The 21,876-nt window shown below is 36.5% G+C and overlaps 1 protein-coding gene across 2 annotated transcripts in view; it reads right to left on the bottom strand.

Moving 5' to 3' along the window:
- The window catches only part of VEGFC (vascular endothelial growth factor C), a 63,504-nt gene that overhangs the window by 32,998 nt on the left and 8,630 nt on the right, over nucleotides 1–21,876 (bottom strand). Inside the window, exon 2 of one of the 2 annotated variants that reach the window (XM_053459597.1) lies at nucleotides 409–521. The exons of the other annotated variant lie outside the window; for it this stretch is intronic. Within the exon in view, the coding sequence (XP_053315572.1) occupies nucleotides 409–423 (15 nt within the window). The 5' untranslated portion in view covers nucleotides 424–521. The remainder of the gene's footprint in view (nucleotides 1–408; nucleotides 522–21,876) is intronic. 2 annotated transcript variants of the gene reach the window in all.

Genomic DNA, 21,876 nt, shown 5'->3' with positions numbered 1-21,876 from the left:
ATGGAAAGTATTGTTATTAAAACAGTTCATAAAAACACACTAGAATTTTACCGTTTTGCTCCACTGCACTGAAACCAGATGTATGTAGGAAAAAATATAGAATGTTTGCAAACTATTCTACTAACAACATAAAAGTCCGTGTGGGAGATCTGTATTTATCACAATTTAATAAAATTGTGCCTTTTATAACAAAACTTAAAACACATAACAAAATAGATAAGGAAGATTCAAACGGAGAAGTAAATTAGTTATTTATTTTTCAGGGCCCTAACGAGCTTGGTGCCTAATGACTACAATGCTATCTCCGTTAAACTCAACAACAATTCTACAAAGCTGACAAATTTGGGGCATTGCAAGCCTTTGCTATTTCAGCTTTGCAATGCCTTTTTCAGAAATATAAAGATTCACCTTAGTTGAAAACATCAGAGCTTTCAGAACTTTTCGAAGAACAGTGAATTTCAGAGTTCCACTTGCTAAGATTAACAAGGAGGCAGCCAAGTTGTGTCAGAATTGTCCACAACCTGTGAAAAACGAGACAGAACATCTACCATAAACTGAAGCACATTGAAGGAACCAATGTTTCTCATTCACTGAAGCATCGTATTTGCCACTTATTGTGTTAAATCCAAAAATACTTTTTAAAAAAAAAGAAGAAAAAGGAGGCCATTTAGTGTCTGGAATTCAATGTTATTTCTGAATTTATAATATTTAATAATCTAATAATATAAGACACTACATGTTAGTTATTACCTTTGAAACAATAGGTTTCTGTTCTTGACTTGTAGGAAGGACAAATGGATATTAACTGGCACTTTAGGCAAAGATCATTTTAAAGGCACTGTAGCTTTGTTATTTTTATGATTTTTATTATATTGGTATAGATTTAATTTGAGAGATAACCGTGTTCTATTTTTCCATCATGCAGTAAGATACCAAATGTAATTACAGCTATTTTTAGACTTGTTTATATACCTTTAATAAAGCCGGTGCATTTCTTTTAAACAGAAGCGGAATTGTTCTTTATTACAGAATTACAGAAATAGTTGCTACACTTAAAGTAATCCTGGGAGCTCAGATTAATTATTCAGCCTTGCGTCTACGGCAATGCTAATACTTAAATAAAAAATATTTGGAATAAACGGCTGTTATAGCTGTAATTACTTGAGTTGAGGCTGAGGGATGAAATGATTTATTGTCACTACAGAAGAGTATTTAGTTTAATAATGAATATCACAATATCAGTATCTGAATAATCAATATTATATTTTCAAGGATAGAGGAGAATGTAATGTAATTCTTAATTCCAATGCCCTGCAAATTAATTTCTTTCCTATATTTAACAGTAAAATAAATTCAAACTATTCTCAGAAGAGGCACAATCATAAATCATGAGTCTGTATGACTATTATGAATCCACTTTTCACGCACATTTCTGCTAGGACATTCCCATACATTCTCCACCAGCCTTTTGGACAGTAGGTGCCCAGATGTTATTGAATACGTACATGTATTGTGTGCCTCAGCCACTGTAAACAATGTCAGGAAAGTGTAAACTATCCGAACCTGCCGCAATAAACGTCCTTACGTCATCAAAAAAAATCTCTCATCACATATAACCCCAACAAGCATTTGTTATAAATGGTAAAAAAACCAATAAGCTATAGTCGTGCAACTGGAATGCAAGCAAGTAAAGCTTGAGTTACCCAAACAATGTCTTAGGCTAAGAAGTTTAAAGATAATGTTGACCTAGGGAAAGATCTGATTGCCTTTGGTGTCAAGGAGAATTTGTGGGGGACAATATTGAAGTCTCACTTAAGGTATTTTTGCCACTTGTATCAACTTATGTTTGAAATTTATAGACATAAAGTCATATGCAACGACGTAATAGTTTAATTACTTGTAGAGAAGCATAGTCAGTTGAGTATTAATGGTTTTTGTGCTTATGAAAAATCAAGGACAATAAAGTCAGACAGAATTGGCAGGTTAGCGACACACACCAACCTTCTACACCTCTCAGATTTCTGAGCCAGTTGACATGACACGGCACAGTTATTGGAAAAATCACACACAACTAAGTATGTTCTATGTAATGTATAGTTATTGAAAGGAAATACAATTACTTTGTTCAGTCTACATTTTCTTACAAACCATATAAACCCATATGCCAGGAAGTAAATATGTTGGAATTTGGACTTTTTCTTTTACTACCTAACAATACCTTTACTGCACATTAATGCAATATTAGTCACATATGATTTTGAAATAAAAGAACAGTCATGGAATAATATTTATTCAATAAAAAGACGTCCAAACGTTCTAAGTACATTTGCTCGCATATTTACATTACATATAAACGAGTTAGAGTGGCCGTTTTTGGGCTGATATTAAATGCACCTGCCATGATCATTTAGCATGATTTATGATGATTCTGGGGTATCATCCAGCAGTTAATTACGTGTGTTATATTTTATCAAAGTCATTAAATGTAACAAGAAGTAATTTACTGTTGGATGAGATCCCAAAAATCTGGGACAGGTTCTAAATGAGTACGGTAAGTAGAAGGAGAGTGAGGTGAGTAAATCATTAATGATAATAATGATGTAGGTAAGTAGTATTGAACATGCACTGGGTAGGGTAACGGTACAGTATAGCTAGCATACATGTGTAAAGCACTGTGTATTGTGCAACGTGTATAGTGCCACAGTGAATTGTTTGGGATGCATGTCTATAGGCTAGGATGACTATGTTCCGGGTTTTGGCAATGTGTATTGGCTGTGTCTAGGGTGGTGTAAGTACATTGTAAAGTTTGCATGTGTATAGGGCAGTGCAACTGTGTACAGGGTAGTATGAATGTGCATAAGGGTGAGTGAGATAATATTCTATAGAATTTCTTTAAAACAAAAGAATTCTGAATTACGTCCAAACCTAAAGGTCAGGAAACAAAATTTGTTGTCCAAAAAAAATGAATGTGGCAAAACAAAAAATTGGTCCAAAACTATTTTGTACCATAAGTCACATTTTCACCATATTGTCTCACTAGTTTAAAATACTGTATATAAACAGAGATAACTGGAGAACTCGGAATACTGTAAACGCACAGCGCCTACTGTTGGTATGGATTGCCAGGACTTAACTGCTACACTTAAAAATCGAAGAACTAAAGGAAATCCTATCTCAAAGTCAATAAACAGACCAGATGGTTAGGACAGGATGAGATCAGAGGAGGTCAAAAGGAGATGCCAGGGTCAAGTACCTGCAGAGTCAACAAATGGAGAAATGCTCCCAAAGATCACCAAAATAGGCTCACTATACAGGGAAAGGGAGAGTCCGCGTTAAAGAGTTGCCTGGACAGGAGTTGTCTAGCTGGAATGTAAGGTCACGGCATCTGGCCTCATTCCAAATAAGAAAAACAGCCAGAGCATGGGACAAGACACAATCTTGCACACAACTACTGTATATGGGGACAATACAAAAACCAAAAGGTAAGGTCCTAACAGATTACATGGCTGGACATCTGAGAAAACTTTACTCAGCTAGTGAAATCAACTTCATATTGGGTGAAGTCACATCATAGAGACCCACTGCCAAAATGAGCTTTTTGTTCACTTGACGGGTTTAAGAAACAGCTAGGACTGGGATAGAGTGTTCTGCCCAAATTTGAAAATAATGTGTTTTCCTTTTTAACCATTATTTTATTTGGTCTGTAATATCTAGAGTGATCTTAAGAACGTAGGCGTCCACAAATTCAAGAGTGTAATTTTTGCCAAAATCCGATGTTTACAAACATGAGACTTTTGTATTTAGAAGGATTGCCAGATTAAATAGTTTTGTCATATGGACGTGTCTAGGAGTCTTACTGGCACCTCATTTGTCTTAGAAACATTTTTTTTTAATTCTTGTTTGCCATCTTGTTTAAACTTTTGCTACATACATTTTTACAATGTTTTGCTATTTAAAGAAACAAATGAAGCAATGCATACATTTTATATGGTCCAGGCACTCTTTAATAGGGGTTATATATCTCGTATAATTTCTCCTCTGTAGAAACATATCAACTCAATTCACATGAAATTAAAAATTACAATCTTATGGACTACAGTGTCCCTCCAATCAGAGATGGGGCATGACCACCTAATCCGATTGCGCCTAAGAGACACATTCACTAGTCATTCAATATTGTGAATTATGACTCGGTGACTATTTGGAACTAAAGTTAACTACTTGGAAATAGTGGTATAAAGCCCAGTTCCAGATAATTAAGTTAAAGCAGATCTATCAATGTTTTCTCGGTCAGCTCTTTTTGAGCGCACCCACACATTTTGTAAAGAGTGTAAAGTTTATTTGGTGTAAGTTAAACTCATAACTATTTTTATTTTTACTTTGGTACATTTTCCCAGTGTCAAATACAGTTAAAATGAGGGACTGGTGGTCAATTCCTCTAATATTCTGTACTTGAAAACATTGCATTTGGAATTCAATAGTAAAATAATTCATTGTTTGCACAAGCATATCTGTATCATACAGCGTTAAAGCAGCTGTAGGGTGCAGGGATAAAGCCAAGGAAAAAAATAAGAGTTTTGGGAGAAGGAAAGAAGAAATCTAAATTATTCGTTGGATTTTCACACGAGTCCCATTTTGTAGGGACCTTGCCAAACATGGGGTTAATTGGGGGTCTTTGAAAACAAGACTTTTAAGCAGAATGCCTTAGAATATGTTTAGTAATGCAAATCTGATTATGTGTCAACCACATTATGTGTCAACACACCTCTGTAAATATATAAATGTATGTATTTTACACTGCATTACAGAATACCCCTGACTATATCTTAGTGTCCAGGACAGTTCTTTATGTTGATAGATTTAGGATTTAAAAAAATCATGCTATTAAATAATTTCCTCAAATCAGACCATCCCTCGAACGAAGCTATGACAACTTATCAAGTCTTTACTCAGGATCCCTGTACATCGTTCAATAAAACCTTATCCTGAATTCATAAAATAAGTAAGTATGATGGAAACAGTGTCAATGATACTTTTGCTTAGTAAAAGGGAGTTTTCATATGAGCCTAATTATTGTAATAACACAGGCAGTGGTGTTTATTTGCAGAGGGAGAATATATATATATATATATATATATATATATATATATATATATATATATATATATATATATATATATATATATATATATATATATCAACTGAACATGACTTGCTGATTTTTAATCTATTCCTTCCACCATCCAAAAAACACCAGTGAATAATAAAGTGACTGCACAATGCCAAGTGTAACTGTGTAAATCCAAAACCTGCAGACAAATAGCCCTTTTTTGGTACCCAAGTGCATTACCGATAATTTATCCACTTATGCAATATAACCTTCCCATTCTTCAATATGTCATTCTATACAGTCTATCTTCCTGTCTATTTCACCTATTGTGTTACTTGGCTGTGCCTACAAAATGAATCCTCTCGGTCAACTCATCTCTCAACACAGTTCATGTAGAATGAAGAGCCTAATACTCCTTCCAGTTGGGATCCACAAGGAAAAACCTAGCTGTGATGAATGAACATCATTAACTACTCCTTATTTTTTGCTTACATTTGTACTTGCATATCTAAAATTTTCAGGATTTTGAAATTTAAAAGAAACACATACTTAAAAAAACTGACAAAGACTTAAGACGCTGCCCTCGTTCCTTGAATACTTTCTATGCCTAACCAAGGTCTACACGTTTGTTTTAATGTTGCCATCAATCAAGATATATGCAATTTCAACAGTTTTTTTCTTTAAGTTTGTTTAAAAATGATTTATGCTATTTATGTTTTTGCTGACTAGGAGGTATATCATGGAAATGTAAGCATATTAACCTTTCAAGTGCCTCTGTATAAGCAATTAATTTCAGATGTATTAACCCACTGTAAAGAAATGTTTTTGCTTTATTAGTTTAATTTTTGGTTTGTATAAACACAAACCCAAAAAATTCAAGCAACATTAAACTTTATTAATACATGTAGAAGATTTAATCAGACTTTTTTTTTAAAAGGTAATGTAAATTACCTAAATGGGGTTATTAAAAAATGCTCCTTTGTAGGGTCTACAGTTGATTTATTTACTGCCATTTTGTATTATATATCTCTTATATGCTCTGGTATGTACATTTGATACTGTGTGGTCTAAGATTTGACTCCTTCACGTCACTTTCCCAGTATGAAGGGTCAACCCTAGTGACATTCTGCTGGAGGAACAGCTTGGTTGGCTTTGTATAATGCATAGGTAAATCAGTAATCACCAGCAAACCCTCCCTCGATAGCATCCTTTACCAAATACCAAAAAATTGATTTTATTCACTAAAGGGAGAGTTGGATTGTCCAATCATTAGTAACTTCCTGTTTGCGCAATTTACTTTTTATACAAAACCCCACATTGAATGAAAAAATAATGTAACAGATGTGGCATAATTCATTAGCTTAGCTTGTTTTGAAATGTAACTTTTCTAAGTAATATATCAGCGATTAACAATTATGAACAGCATTCTTGTTTTGCAGATGTAGGGATAAAAATTAATTTAACATGTTCTCCATACTTCCTTTACAAAACAAAATCCTTCAAAAGCCAGTAATATAATACATCTTTCCGAATGTGGTGTTGAAGGAGATTTCAAAGAAAAATAACAGCTAAAATACAAATCACTCCAATAGGAAGCAATGCATAACTTCTATAGTGACCTTTCCCTCTGTATGCTGGGATTGGGCATATAAACCAGGTGGATGTTTTCAATGTTATATATGGCCATCAGTATATGACCATTGGTAAATAAACATCAAAGAATTCTCCTTTGATGTCACGGCAGTGATTACCAACTTGCAGTCCACCTTTCATTGAGGGAAAACGTGCATAGCTAGAAAACTTTTGTGGGACAACTTAGCTTAGACCGCAGAGACTTTTTTTTTAAATGCTGCCAAGATCCCCCCACCGACGCTGTTTTCTTTAGGAAGAGATCGCCTCTATATTGATGGTTGTACACTTGCAGGAACCAGTCCAGGAGAAGGGGATAGTTGGCAAGAGAATTGTGGTTTCAGCTCACTTCACTGTACATCATGGAGGTGCAACACTGGAAGGTTCACCCTGCCAACCCTGCATTGCTTAGTAGAAGAGGAGACTTTGAACAACTTAATTTAATACGTTTTGAAATTAAGGAGTTGAAACCACAACTCTCCTACCAGCTCTCCTTTTAGTGAATAAACACCTCTGTCCCACACAAGGCATTTATATGGCTCATTACTCCCGCAGGGTAGGACACAGGTTTTACTTACTTTACAACTAGTCTACGTATGGGCTTTCTGTATTTCCCCTATGATGTTAGGTCAGCTGTAAAGTGCTAATCGAACTTGGTGAAACATGTATACAGATAAACTTAAAAGAACATCTTCTTCATTTGTTTACCATATGTAACAAATGTGCCATGTTTCAAGCTGTGTACTCATATTCTCACAATTGTATTAATGCAATGTCACTGCAATTAATATGACATGTCAAAAATTCTTTGTAAAATTCAATAAAGTGACAAAAAAAACAAAGATTCAAGCATAAATCAGCCTGTTTAATACAAACAGTACTGTCACGGCAACTGAAACAAGTATTCCTGTATTCACGCATACATTATTTATGTGTCTGTAATAATACCGTTTTTCCGTAATTGCCATTAATTCTTGAATATCATAATGTATTCATGTTTATTAATCCATTTTAAGGGTGATATTTTCTCTTAGGTCAGTGTTGGTATCACGAAGCAGACACTGATTACATGAATAACAAACTCAATTTCTTACTTTGGGCCTTGTTGGCCTTTAGACTACTTAACTAATGCTGGACAGAGAAAGCCAATTTAATTTGACTGATGATTTTTCTCGGCTTAGTCCAGCATTTTAATAACTTCTATCAAGGGACTGGGAGTGGATCCTGATAAAGAGAAATTGTTTACTTTCCTGATTGCTTGTGTGGAAAAGAGAGAGATACAAACGCAAAAGCCTAATTACAAGTAAAATATTTAAAAAATGCATCGAACTGGAAAATCCTCGTGACATAATTCTTTAGCCACTTCGTCCCCAATCCATATCTCATTATTCCCCAAACGATGCTCCTCTCCTACTTTTAATCTCACTACCCTTCTCCAAGCCAATTAAACTATTGAGCATTGCAGACCTAGTGTGAACAACTTCAACAAGTAACAAAAAAAATACCATTATGATGTAATTGGATTTAAAGAGGAAATAATCCATGTAAAATGTGTCAGTTAATGGTTGTTAGTATGGCTTTTAAAACCAATATAATTTACATGAATAGTCACATTTTAAAACACATTTAATAGTTTCAGATAAAGCAGACGTTAAAGGGGAAGTCCCATGGAAAATCAAGTATTTTTCTTTGAACATTAAATACAGAGATGTATACAGTAATGTAAGAGTGCTGAAGAAAATTTTGGTTTATTTAATTTTGTTTCAATAAGCTTATATTATCTTCGGTCTGAGGCTACCATTGTAAACAGAGATATGATAATTTGAGTAACTTTCCCAGGTTCAGGCACCACACTGGGCTATTAGTCAGTGTCTGGGTGATTAAGACTCATCCAGTCTATTGTTTTCCACAAGGCAGCATGATAACAAGTCCAGGAATGTGTCTAGTAGATAACATACAAATAAAAACATACCGTACGGAAATAAAATTGATCTTAAAAAAGAAAAACAACACAATACTTCTGAAAACTCATTCTGAAGGTGATATTTTAAAAAAAAAAGTTTCTTTTTTAGCTTTCCCTTTTATAGTTATCTTACACTACACACCAATGAACACACGCACACATGCTTCTATGATGGGGAAACCAGACCAGGCTACAGATCCAAAAATACAAACCTGGATATGTTAAACTCTGTATAAATAAGGCAGCGGTAAGGGTAGGTATGATAAAGATAATTAACCATCAAACGTAATTGCTTTTTTAATAAACTTTAATACATTATTTACCTAAATAGATATAAGCCTGCTACTACTAGACCGTTGGTTTGTCCAATTATTATCCAGAAACTATTGGTAAAACATCGAAATGTAATGAGTATGTCGTCAAAGAAAAAATATTAATTTGTTGGGAATGGAAACTTTTAATTTTCCTAATTTTCTGACTACTGTGTAACAGGAAAATCTTACGACCAACATATGGCTCTTTTAAAGTTTGCCCTTATGAATTTTGACCTTTTAAATAAAGGTCGTCTTTATAAAATGTTTCCACATTAGTTGCCCCTGGAGCCGCTGCTTTAAAAACACGTTGCTAAGTACACACTTATAGGCTTCTATTTTTGCACATTAAGCAAATGTAACCTCTGTTAATGACAAAAAAAGGAAGGAAGTTCTTATCGCCAACAAAGTAACTTGAAGTGTTTCACATTGAACACTTATCCCTCTGTAACGTGATATTTGCCTGGCATTAGTAAAACATTAAGACACTTGGTGTTTTTCCGTTAAATAATGCAGGTTATACAATAGGTACAGAAACTATTTTAAAAAGGGAGGTTTGAAACTGTATCAACAATCAGTTGGAAAGCTCAAAAAGCAAAAAACAAAACAAACAAAGTTAAAAAAAAAATGAATCTGTAAAGAAAGAAAGAAAATGATTTCTCCAGGCCACAAAAACCAGGTCATAAAAAATCACTAATTACGTATCCAAACATACAATGTTTGGAGCATGATTTCTTTTCTAGAGAAAGAAACACGTTCACACAGAACCATTAATCTGTGATTAACTGCTAAGAAATTTCAGCCCACGCTAATACCAAATGCATGATACTATTCTGCAATACAAGTGATTTTAGTCCTTTAGGCTTTTCAGATCTGTCTAGGTTTTTACTATACGGTTTTGTACAAATGAAGGAGCCTATTAAATTCACGTAACATAACAGCTGAGAAAACTGTAGAACTAGCTATTGTCTGCCTCAACTCCCATTATTCTAAGCCACAACAAGATTCATATCCATATGGAAAGCCGCGTCGGTGAATTCCAGTTATGGAGGCTGTGATTTCCAACAATATGTTATTAATGCTTGTTGATTCAAAGCATTAACTCATAATATGGCACATAATTCTAAAAGTATAGCAGGATGTTCATCTCTTATAACACTGAATACGGTATAAAGTAGATCAGGTCTAACAGGTAAATATGCAACCTATGTTGAACTGCGGCTCACGTACTCCTTAAATGACATGTACTTAGACCTTAGGAAGAGAGAGTAAGAGAGAGTAACAACTAGGAAAAAAAACTTTCTTCTTTGTAATTAAGAGTCACTTTTCTGGATAATGAACACGTTCCTCTAGGGCAATGTAGTATACAATAAAACTTGCAACAAATTGCGTTCCAAAGTGAGAGACCTCCAAAATGAAATATATAAAAAGAAGAATCCTAAATATCATTCTGTCTGGCTATTCAAGGAAATTGGCCTAATCAGCCTATAATGTCTCACTGTCTTGGTCAACCTGCCACAACCAGCTAAGCAAGGCATTAAAAATCATGCTCAAGATATTACTGTTTTTCCAAGCAGATAATGGGGTCACTTACTAAAACTGGAGATGCATGAGACATTTCATCTGACTCTTAGTACTGTTTGTTATCAAGGGCCAATCCCAGTGAGCTTCTCCTACAAGAACTTGGTTGGTCGTGTAAAATGCATAGTAAAATGAGTGATGGTTCTTGAAAATTACCTCAATGATTGAACAAGGTATTATACAAGGTCTGTTGAGTCTTTCTGCAGAAAGAACATGCATGTGTTTCCCTTCATAATGCAATGTAAGATTGAGGAGATGAAATCTCTTTACCCTGGTAGCACAGGGAGAATTTCCTATCTCTCCAACAGTGTCTTCCGTGCCTTTGTGTAAGGTAGTTTAAATGTGCACGTTCTGCACCTGCTGGTTACAACAAAATACTAAACTACAATGTAAAAAGTCCTGACATGAATATACTTGATGAATGCTCGATTTGGCAAAAAATGGTTTGCATGATGTCCTCCAGCTTTGTCTATGGCTCCCTTTCTATCTCCTTAAGAATGATTCAAGTGCGTTTTACTATCTGGAGCTTTTTTACTCGCTGTCAAATTCTGTTTCTATGTTGTTGTCAGGAGCTGTCATGACCACCCCGGGGTTCCCGCTGCTCTGGTCCCGCTCGCTGGAGTACTAATGGTGGGTACCCTGGGGGTAAGCTTGCTCATACCATAACTGGCGTGCTACTGGCACACGACAGGAATCCACAGTGGAACTACTTTAAAGGGGAACACACTGTTCTTGTAGCCTTTGTCCATGCAAGAGCTATCTATAGTCTCTGGGTGTTGTTCTGTAATATTGCCTTGTTCTGAGTCATGCACTGGATTCCATTTTTTTTTTTTTGGCTTGCCTTGACCACGCGTCTGCCTTATCTTATTGTACTGCTGCCTTTGGATCTTGAACTGTGTACCAGACCTCTGCTTGATGTCTTGGGTACTAGTCCAGTATACTTGACCTTAGTCTGCCTTGACTATGATCGTGTTATTCCTATGTACCAGTTATATCAACTCTGCATTGCAGATCCTTATACTAACCCCTGTATCTGGCATGACAGAGCCTTAGAGTAATTACCATGCCCATATCGCGAACAGGAAGCTCTGTGGTCAGGATTCTGAAACACTTGTGACTCATCTACTAATCAAGGACTTTGATAAACTGAGGATGGTCGCAGTTTCCTTTGATGGAGCATTATATCCCGGTCCTGGCTGTTCCCTTCTGTTTACGTTGTGCATCCTCTGGTTTTGACTCCTGGCCTTGAACTCAAACTACGATCCTTCCTTGCCCTTTTGTTACCTCGCTTGTTGATTGAGATTATCTGTATTTTGACCCTTGGTCTGGAATTGTATTATTCTTTCTGGTTACACCTCTGTATTGTCCTATTGTTCCTCCTGTGCATGACCTTGGTGAGACCCTGTCACAGCCTCCTACTGTCTGCCAGACCCTGTCTCGATATCCTGTGTAATCCCTGCCTTGCCTGTAGATGGCCCTCAAAAAGAGAACAAAGGCTGCAAAGGAGACACTGAATCTACCAACCCCATGCAAACATCTGAACAATCACCTGTCCCTCCACAGAGACGCCTGCCTGACCCAGTACCCCCAGTTGTGACAGTTATAGCTATACTTAAAGTACCTGTATGTATTTTAATTTTAACTTTCTAAAGTATGCCAGTACATATTTTCTTCAATACATATGCTTCTTCTTGTGACCTTAAATTACTTATTGTATTAATTTAGAACAATATCCAAAATAATAGAATTGAAATGTCACACATCAGCATCATGAATGTCAACCATATTATTATTGTGGTCTCATTTATTAAAAAATAAAAACTATAAGGGATTGTGTTGATGCTTTTTGTAGAAACTTAAATGAGAGCCAACAATTTTGTGGTTCACCAAAAAAATTCTTGTGGTCCATATAAAGAACAAAGAGCCATTTAAAACAACAGACTGGCACATAGCCAAAGGGCAATCCTTACAATGTGGATACAAGGCAAAATAAGTCCCCATGGGTACACTTTATAAGAACTCAATTTTAGAACCTAATTCTTGTTTTATTCATGAAGGGTTACTATTTTTACTAGTGGTTGTTCTTCTGCAAATACGCTTTGTTTTTCATTGCAATTCTGTAATAATATAGAAAGGAAATTTTACATTGCAGTTCCATAATATGGAAGAGAATACTTCCTCAGTGGCTTAAAGCCGTTTGCCTTGCACCCACAATTATGGAAGCACTTGTCAAGCATGGAAGGTGTATGACGATGTGCATGTAATATAATTTTTGGCACAGAGATAGCTTGCTTCGCCATACCACCAGCAGGACTTATTTCCAGAAGGGTCATGGCAGGCTAACACAATCCCACTTTTGGACAACATGGAAATAATTTCAGTTGATGGATCTCAATGTTCTTCGATGCAATCCAGCTACAGATCCACATATGTTCTTCAGCATGCATTAGACCTTGGAATGGATAGGGCATATTCAAATGAAGAAAGAAGCCTAGCCCTAACCTCTAGATTTGTGGAAAGACACCCCAAAAATCATGTTATCCAATACCTTTTGTTATTAAAAAAACAACTGTGGCTCTTTGGTAAAAGAGTACATTTTCAAGTAATTTCAAGCACAATGTACCGGTATATATGTGTGTGTTACTTTATTAAATACACTTTTTATTAAATATATGTGGAGAACATCTTGACTACAACATCATTTCAATTGAACACCAATTAACGCAGAAACATAGAACTTGAAGGCATATTGGGCACAATCAGTCCCATCTAGTGTGCCCATTATTTCTGCCAATTACACAGATAGAGAGGTGGTTCTGCCACTTTATAGATCTCTGGTCAGACCTCACCGAGAAAATTGTGCACAGAACGATAGACATATTGGAGAGAGATTAGAGGAGGGCGTCTAAAATCGTGAATGGTTTGTAGGATAAAAGATATGAGGAAAGACTATAGCTTGGATGAGAGAAGAGTTTGGGGAGATGCGACAGAAATATTTAAATACATAAAGGGAATTTATGAAAGTATAGCAGTAAAGTTTATTTCAAAGGAGGGAAAAGATTATAAACATTATAACAAAAGGTTATAATCAAGGTTTAGATGTGGTGAAATTCTACTTTAGACATGTTAATAGTCTATTTTTTACAGAAAATATGTGTTCTATATGATGTTTGGAACAACCTACCTGGTGAGTTCCTTACAAAACTGTGTGCAAGTGTATACCTAGAATTTATGATGTTTTGAAGGTAAAAGGAGGTCAGACCAAATATTGATTTAATTTAGATTTTTCTTCTGTTCACTCACTTTGCATTTTGTCAAATAAATAAAAAAATAAACTACCGTATTTGCTCGATTATAAGACGACCCCGATTATAAGACGACCCCCCAAAATCAAAATATTAATTTAGGAAAAAAACAAAAAGCCTGAATATAAGACGACCCTATAGGAAAAAAGTTTTACCAGTAAATATTAATTCATGTAAATTATTTTTTCATGTTTAATAAAAGCTATGATTGAGAAAAATATATTTTTTAAATTTCCTTTTATTTGCCAACCTGCCCCCCCCAGTTATGCCACTCTGCCCCCAGAAATGCTTTATACCCCCCTATTTGCCACTCTGCCCCATGATATGCCTTATACCCCTATATGCCACTCTGGCATATAGGGGGTTAAAAGGCATATCATGGGGCTGAGTGGCATATAGGGGGTTAAAATGCATTTTTGGAGGTATATAGGCATATCATGGGGCTGAGTGGCATATAGGGGCTTTAAAATGCATTTCTGGAGGTCCAGAAATGCATTTTAACCCCCTATATGCCACTCAGCCCCATGATATGCCTTTTAACCCAGCATGTACTGGCTGCCTTGGCTTGATAGGAGTGTGATTGCTGTTAGCAGTTTGATATATATATATATATATATATATATATATATATATATATATCAAACTGCTAACAGCAATCACACTCCTATCAAGCCAAGGCAGCCAGTACATGCTGGAACCTGGGGATGATAGTAGTGGGATTACAGCCTCCCTATGCCATGCTACAACCCCCACCCCCCTTACACATCCATGCTATCACACACAAACACATTTAAATACTCATTCATTCCATTAATCACACATACTTCACACATTAAACACACATTAATCACACATACTTACCCAAAAACCCTCCCCCACCCCCTTACCTGAACTGCAGATCTCTCACTCGAAGACTTCTGCAGGGGACCGGCTGTAGAGCAACTTCTCTGGCCCCGCCCCCAGAGGAGGGAGGGGGAGATAGAGCTCTGTGAGGACGCTGCAAGCTTCCTGTCCTCCTGCTTCTAACAGAAGAGACGCTGCTCGCGACCGGTAAGCAGCATGGCCCCAGAAGACATTTTTTGGGGGGTCTGAGAAGACGACCCCGATTATAAGACGAGGGGTATTTTTCAGAGCATTTGCTCTGGAAAAAACCTCGTCTTATAATCGAGCAAATACGGTATTAACATGTCTAATTTTTTAAAGCATTCTTACTTTACAGCCTTTTTTTCACAAACGCATAAGACTTTTGCGCAGTACTGTATATCTTTACATTTCTTATTACATAACATGAAATGTTTGATGCACCAATGTATCCCTAGGTCTGTACCACATGTAGTTACCCCACCAACATTCCTATAGCTCAATTCCCAGTAGCAAAAGTTCAATCGCATCTATTTTTCAAAAAGAAAATGGCAATTCAAGGATGGCTTTACCCTCATAAATAGAAAAAACTAAATAAATGCAACATAATAAGCAGGAATCACAAAAACCTCAGCACACATAACAAAAGTACAAGATTCTCAATGTGCGTTTCATGTAAATATTTCTGTGATTTGTAATTCAGATACATTTTGCTTTCTATATACATCAATTATTTCCGCTGTTTATAATATCCTAAACCAGGGAATTGTATTTTGAGGTTTGCAGATTTATCAAAGAGAGTGATCCCCTTTGAGGGAAATTATATTAAATAACTAACAGCCAAGCTCAAAATAGGATTTCCGTCATGTGATAAACGCTGAACTGCATTTTTACCAAGTAAAACATTGGTTTTAAAGATGGGGATTTTGATAAATGTATGTCTTAGTGACTTAATGCTTTTTTTTCTGTCCACTTTTGCGTTCATGTGAATGATGTTAGGTTGAATTAAACCATACAAATAATAATTGTATTGCTTTCTTGGAAAGTTGCTTGGATTTGACTAATCTAACTAAATATTATTGCCAGGAAGTCATTTTTTACAATATAGTCAACAGAAAGCAAAACATTGAAGATGCTTTGGATACTTAACACTGAACGTATTTAGTTAAATTGGAGTAACTTAATTACGGTCACGCTATATTCAATAAATTGTCTTTCTTTAACAGCATGCTGATTTCCAGAGACATCTATCTGCCTGGCAAAATCCCATCAGTGTCATCAACACCAACGCTGCACAATGCCGACCCCCTTGGGATTGTCATAAGAGATCTGATTGAAACTTTTGGCAGAGGTCTTTATAGTGATCTAATATGGGGACTAGATGTCTAATTGAAACCGGCAGCTTCACTCATAGGCTTCTTCCTGGCCCACTTTTACCACTTTTACAAAGTTCTCATTGCTACATTTGGTTACTGACGAGGAGATGTAGAAAACCAAGTATCTCTTCCAAAGAAGCCTAAAGGTGAACTGTGACATTCCTAGCTTTCAACATAAACACATTTATTAAAACTGTCTGAACCAATAAAGCAACAAATAGCAACTTAACAACAGAACACACAACAGAATAATCTGGCAGGTTCATTGATCAGAGAGGTAAGGTGGCTGCTTCCGTTTTAGACAAAGCAACTGAGTTTGTAATAAATATGATTTTTTTTTAACTGTAAAGATCACTATACATGTCTATTTAGGGTATGGCAAAATGTGAAAGTCATTTTACCATACAAGTCCATGCATCTATACAGAGACTGCTAAACTAAAGGTACAACAGCCTAAGTTGTACCAAATAAAGAGACCTATTGTTTTACAACTATCTTAAATATTTATTTAGATGGAATGGAATGCATTGTATGTGTATTACTCCTAAACATATGGCCTTCTTCTTTGTATCAGAATGTCCATCTGTGGTCCAGCTAAGTTAAAGACCCTCTGGTTTTTTTAGGTAGTTATAATTATAAACACATCTATGCATGATTATCTCATTATCAATAAAGTGGTTTGTCCAAGCCTGGCTGTCCCCTTTTGATAAAAGTTTTACCCTCTTGAAAATGCATGGAAACATTAAATCAGAAGACCCACCACCACATTTGCTCTCTTTCCCCACCCCACAAGATCTGCAGCTTGGCAGTGTGGATGCATGCTATACTTGCCTTCAGCTATCCCCATCACTGGCTTCTTCAAGAGCTTTTTTTTTTCTTTTGTATAATAAAATAACTTTAATATGCATTGTTTCATTGCTGAGGCTGCATGAAGCACTGGAGTGTGCCTTAAGTAAACTGCTCAACAAAGATGTTTTCTATTTTAATCCTATATCTACTAATTAATATGGTAAAACGTTATACTCCCTGAGACATCAAGTTTCTTGATTTTGATTACAGTTTCGGTATCAGTTTACGGAGCCGATGATGTGGTGATCACATTAGCTGGCTTAATTTATTGTGGCTTAACTGGAAGGATTTGCACCTTCTAAACTGGTAGGTTATCAGTTTTCAACTGACGTTCCATTAGATGCATGCTACATTTTTCTTAACTTAGATAATTTTGTCCAAGATATGCCTTGGGTATATTTCCTCGATACTGTTACTCTCCAGCATCCATTGCTCTAAGGTTCCAGAAACACATTTACACCATGAGTTACAGAGTCAAATGAATACATTATTGTATTTTTCATCTAACTTGCATTGAGATTCCTATGAGAATCTGCATATAGGATATAAACAAACTTTTTTAGTAGATTTTGTTCTTCAAAACTTACCCAGATAACATAAAAATATATTTTACTTTTTTAATGTTCAGAAACTGCAACTCTTCTGCAAACTTTTTTTTTTGTGAATAAATCCCATGCACTTTAGTTAATAAACCCCTATGGTTTGAAAGCCAAATACTCCTCCAATGTTCCTCCATTTATAAAAATGTCACTTAGACATACAGCAATAGCTGGTTCTAGGGCTGCAACTAACGATTATTTTAATAATCGATTAGTTGGCCGATTATTTTTTCGATTAATCGATTAATCGGATAACAAAAAAAACAATATTTAATAATTTAATGAAATGCCCTGCACCCACTCTCTCTCTCTCTCTCTCTCTCTCTCTCTCTCTCTCTCTCTCTCTCTCTCTCTCTCTCTCTCTCTCTCTCTCTCTCTCTCTCTCTCTCTCTCCCATACGTGCCTCCGCTACCGAATCGTTCCACTTACAACGTTCAACCGCAAAACTTTATTCAAATCTTCATCGTTCACGCGCGTCACATCCGTCATTACGTAACTTCAAGCAGACGGACACTACAGAGCTCTGCAGCAGAAACGGGGGAACGCTGGCGGAGGTAAGTGAAAGGAGCCGAGCGCTCCAACGACGAATCCATCACTCGATTAATCGATAACGGAAATCGTCGACAACGATTCCCGTTATCGATTATTATCGATTTTATCGATTCGTTGTTTCAGGTCTAGCTGGTTCCATAACCCTCCTTCTCCTACATGTAAATATCATTTATTTTTATTTGATCCACTTCTTCAATATAACCTTAAACCACTGAATTCTATGAACACGAACAAACTGATTAATTTCTCATATACATCATCAACAAGGCCATGGAATTGCAACATGATTTCTCATGCAGATTTCATTGCTCTGCTTCAGCAAGATTCCTAAGAATTGGGCAATCCCGGTATATTCAAGTTTCTTAAAAAAGTTAAAAAAAAGAAAACAACAAGTAAGGACATGTTTGCACAGAACTGCTTAACAGCATTTTTTTAAAATAAAAGCTAAAGAGCATATAGTCTACTACATGCTTTACATCCTGTAAATATAGTTTAAGCCATATAACAGTTTTACATTTTTGATTGTTATTTATAACTAATTACAAAATGCAAGGATTTAAAGTGATGTTCCAGCCATCATACGCACTGCAATCCTCCTGACTCCTAGTTTCTCTCCCTCCCGCCTTGACTATTTAACTCTTTCTTAGCAGGTCTCCCTCATACCCGTCTTGCCCCTCTACAATCCACCATGTAGCTGCTGCCAGATATGTTCTTTACTCATCATTTTAATAAGACCTCTCCACACTGTCAGTCTCTTCTTACTTTCAAAGCTCCTCTTAGTGGTTCCCCTACTTACATCTCCTCACTCATCTCACTCCGAACCTGTGTTTTCTGAGTTCTCATGCATGCTTGCAAGATTTCTCAAAGACATTATATATATATATATATATATATATATATATATATATATGTCTTTGCCCTTTTGCCTGCCCCTGAGTTATTTTAAGCCGAACACATCTCCTGGCACGTCATATACCAACCACCAGTCAGATCCTGCGATGACTTAGGGAACATCACAGTTTCTAATGAGACTCCTCAAGCCTTTGTGCAGAAGACACTCCCACTGATTTCAATACAGGAGCTTTCCTTCCAATTAGTGGTGAGAATTGTTGGACCAGTAGGGCAGTTGCAGCTTCTATCTTTTTTTAAAAACAACTCACTAAATGCTTTAAAATGCAATTCTTCGTGTCTCCTGTGTGACCAGTTTACAGAGGGTTGTACTATTGTCAAAGAATGCATATTTGTGCCATTATACTGTAACCATCAGATGCATCAATAGATACTCCGGTTCCTTGGGTACACAGGTGAACTCCATAGTTTTACAGTAAGTATAAGTAATAGCATGGCCTTTAGCTAAGACTATCTAGACTAACAAGCCTAACAATGATTGTATTGGACAGGGCTGATTTTGTAATCTTTATCTTGTTCCGCCTACAAATGCGTGGAGGGATTCTACAGAACCCCCCCTATGTTTTACCCTCTCTTCTAGTCTTGCAGAACACAACTCCTGCTTTGCCACAATGCACATGCACAAAAGCCACCGCTAGCCATAGTTCTTCCCTCCTGACATGCCATGTAGAGCTTGCCTAGCTTTACCAAAAAGACAGACCCACTGTTTAAAAATTAAGAAATGTGTGCAAATAAAGCTATTCAGGGTTCTTGACCAAAATATCCCACAACCCCCAGGATTGAAAGCGCAAGCTGCCTAAGCGGCGCGCAAATTGTCCATTGCTGGACATTAGTTATATAACAGGGGTCACTAAAAGGTCAGGATAGTTAAGGCATAAAGTTTTGGTGGGCTAGGCTAGCTAAATCTAATTCTAGGTTACTGGGCAGGCAGTTTATTTAGCGCAGCTGATTGGTTAATCAGCTGTGCTGCAGCACGAGGTTTGAGTGGGCATTCTGTGCGGCGGGAAAAATAAGCACAGCTGATTGGTGCAGTCAGCTGTGCTTACAGCGTGTGGCAACAGTAAAATAAATAAATAGCTGCGCACAGGGAGATTAAATTCACCTCAGGAAAAATCTGCAAGGAGCTGTTGCTGAGCAAGCGTCCCACCCCCCCTCCCTTTTGTTTTAAATGTAAGGCATGTAATATGTTATATTGTCGTAGTTTTATAAGGGGTAAAGGTCGCCTCTGCGTTGAGGTGGACAGAGGCTTGGTGTTACACAATCTGGCTGAGAAAGGGGCGGATTGTATTTGATGTATTATATATAAGAAGTTATTTGGTTATTACGTTAAATGGTTTGTGTTGTTAATGCCTCTTATACCCTTTAAATAAAGCTACGGACAATTTTATCCAATTTACAATTCTGTGTCTGTGGTTATTTTATTGATTTGTTAGAGGTTAATATGTACATGCAATGGACATTACTGTTCTGGAATAGGTGGAAAGTAAGACAATGGACACTTATGTTTTAGCTCTGAAAATGTTAACAGACTTTGAATTGTTCTATACGGTCTTCTCTTACTATTTCATGTGGAATTAATAACTATGGTAAAATTGATAAATTTAACTTGAAATATGATGAGACAGCTGGCAATTTCCAGATAGACAATTCTTCATAATCCACACACTATTAATATATCAGTTGCAATTCCCTACAGCCAAATATGTACCAAGCCAAAACAAACACATATCACTCACAAATGAAAACATATCGTAACAACAGTAAAACATGGCAACGTACTTTAGCGTTTTCTGCATTAAAAGTCATTTTATTTAACTTTCATTTTAGGTATACACATTTGAACAAATAGGTTAAATAAATATAACTGAACACAGTAGGACATTCTGCTAGCAGCTTGTTTTTATTTACAGTTAAATGCAGATTCGGCCTGGCGGTGGCAGGGCAGCCCGGGCACTTTAAAACCAGTGGCCACCTGATGATGCAAATGCCGCCAACAGCAGCATATGCACGGCCACGCATTACGTTTCTATGCTCTCGTAGTCTGTGGCCTAGCATATTCAGCAGGCCGACGCACGTTGCAGTGCCGTATGGGACTCTATGCTGATTGAATAGGTTAAACAAGGTGAATTTCCTAGTTTATATAGCATGCACAGAACTAAGAACAGTCACTATTATATTATATTATCATAGTGGGAAACGTATTGGTCCATCTACAGCACACATAGCATCAGCAGTCACAGAACAGTAATTCCTTCAATCACGACTGGTAAATCTAAAATGGATTATGTGCGTTTGTCCAGAGCCCATTACTGGAGAACACCATTATGAGCTGACCAGGGCCAGGGTATTTAAGATGCGTTTTGCTTTTAGTAATGAAAGTTTTACTCATGGGTAACATAAGGATAGATTAGATTTGAATGTGATGGCAGAAAAACCACAAAAACAGATGTCCACATGAATGCCCGCTTGGCAGCAAGATCATATTTGACGTCGGTAAAATGATGTCATCATTAAAGCTCCCGTATCCCAACTCGTAAAAATGAAAAGTGGTTTGTTCAGAACCCTGTGCACATGTGCTTCCATTGATTTCAAGCAGCCATGGAGAAGGAGGAGGACAGATGCAGTTGCAGAGCTGCAGTTTAAATCCATGCTTGCTGGGGAAATGATCCATTCTGTCAGGTTATTGGCTTCAGGGTGATAACAAAGATAACATATTTGTTTGCCTGCAAAGTATTTCTATTTTTGTTCTTAAAGAAGCATTCCCGTGTCCCATGTAGCTGCATTAACAAAGAATGCAGGTACTTGGATATGCATTCTTTTTCAAGATAACT

Source organism: Spea bombifrons, chromosome 1 (genome assembly GCF_027358695.1).
Source record: "Spea bombifrons isolate aSpeBom1 chromosome 1, aSpeBom1.2.pri, whole genome shotgun sequence".
NCBI classification, from domain to species: Eukaryota; Metazoa; Chordata; class Amphibia; order Anura; family Pelobatidae; genus Spea; species Spea bombifrons.
Note: the sequence above shows the minus strand (reverse complement) of the source record. Positions and strands in the feature narration are given on the sequence as shown.